This window comes from Cricetulus griseus, chromosome 8, assembly GCF_003668045.3.
Source record: "Cricetulus griseus strain 17A/GY chromosome 8, alternate assembly CriGri-PICRH-1.0, whole genome shotgun sequence".
Lineage (NCBI taxonomy): Eukaryota > Metazoa > Chordata > Mammalia > Rodentia > Cricetidae > Cricetulus > Cricetulus griseus.
The window spans coordinates 60,376,659-60,377,768 of NC_048601.1; the positions used below are offsets into that span (position 1 = coordinate 60,376,659).

The 1,110-nt window shown below is 43.7% G+C and overlaps 1 gene segment (V, D, J or C); it reads left to right on the forward strand.

Moving 5' to 3' along the window:
• Positions 1-322: 322 nt before the first annotated feature.
• Positions 323-822, forward strand: LOC113831667. The segment is given in 2 exon segments: positions 323-377; positions 500-822. Coding segments are annotated over 2 exon segments (378 nt in total).
• The last annotated feature ends 288 nt before the right edge of the window (positions 823-1,110 follow it).

Consider the following 1,110-nt stretch of genomic DNA (forward strand, 5'->3'; position numbering starts at 1 on the left):
CCTAGATACAATAGTACCAATAACATAATGTGATGAAACATGGAATATTCAAAATAACATACACCTCTCAAGGCTCAGGATTCCTTTGGTACCTTTTTCCTCAGAGAAACACACATTCTTTCTATTAAAATATGCTCATGCCTGGTCTGTCCTGAGACACCAGGAGACCCTGATTTTTCCTGAATTAATGAACTGAACCAGGCCTGCAGCTGTGCACATCCCCTGGGGATTTGCATGTGCTCAGAGTACAGCCCATCGCCCTGAGGACTTATTCATAAGACTGTCACAGTTTATGCTGTACAAGTTCTGAGCAGGTCACAGCATGGACATGGGGTTCCCCACTCAGTTCCTTGTATTCCTGCTGCTGTGGATTCCAGGTAAGGAAGCACAGCAATGGTCATTTATTTAGCCCAATGTGATTGGTCCTGACTGAAATTATCAGGTAATTTGTCTTTCCACATGCTTACTCATTGGCTCTGTTTTGTGATTTTAATTGTAGGTGGCAGATGTGACATCCAAATGACACAAACTCCATCCTCCTTGTCTGCATCTGTGGGAGATAGAGTCAGCATCACTTGCAAGGCTAGTGAGGACATTTTTGATGCATTATCATGGTACCAGCAGAAACCAGGGAAAGCTCCTAAGCTCCTGATCTATTATGCAAACAGCTTGGAAGATGGAGTTCCATCGAGGTTCAGTGGCAGTGGGTCTGGGACACAGTTTTCTCTCAAAATTAGCAGCCTGGAGGCTGAGGATGCAGGCATTTATTTCTGTCATCAAGGTTATAATCCTCCTCCCACAGTGATACATGCCATGTCATAAACCATCCAGATATGCAAAGTGTGAGGCCGGGCTGCCTCACCTGCTCCTCCTGGTGTCTGCATCAGCTGAGAGTCATTGTCAGGCACTGTGTGGCATTAAAAGACACTGGAGAGGGAGGGTTAGTATAAGCAGCCAAGGGAATCTCATGTTTTCCCAACGTTTAGTTTTTTCGTCATCAGCAGCACAAAAATAATTATAATCTCAATTTCAGTACATAAATATGTTACAATACTTAGTGTTCTGAGCTGTATGTTCAGTTGAGATCATGAAACAAAGCAGAAGACAGCA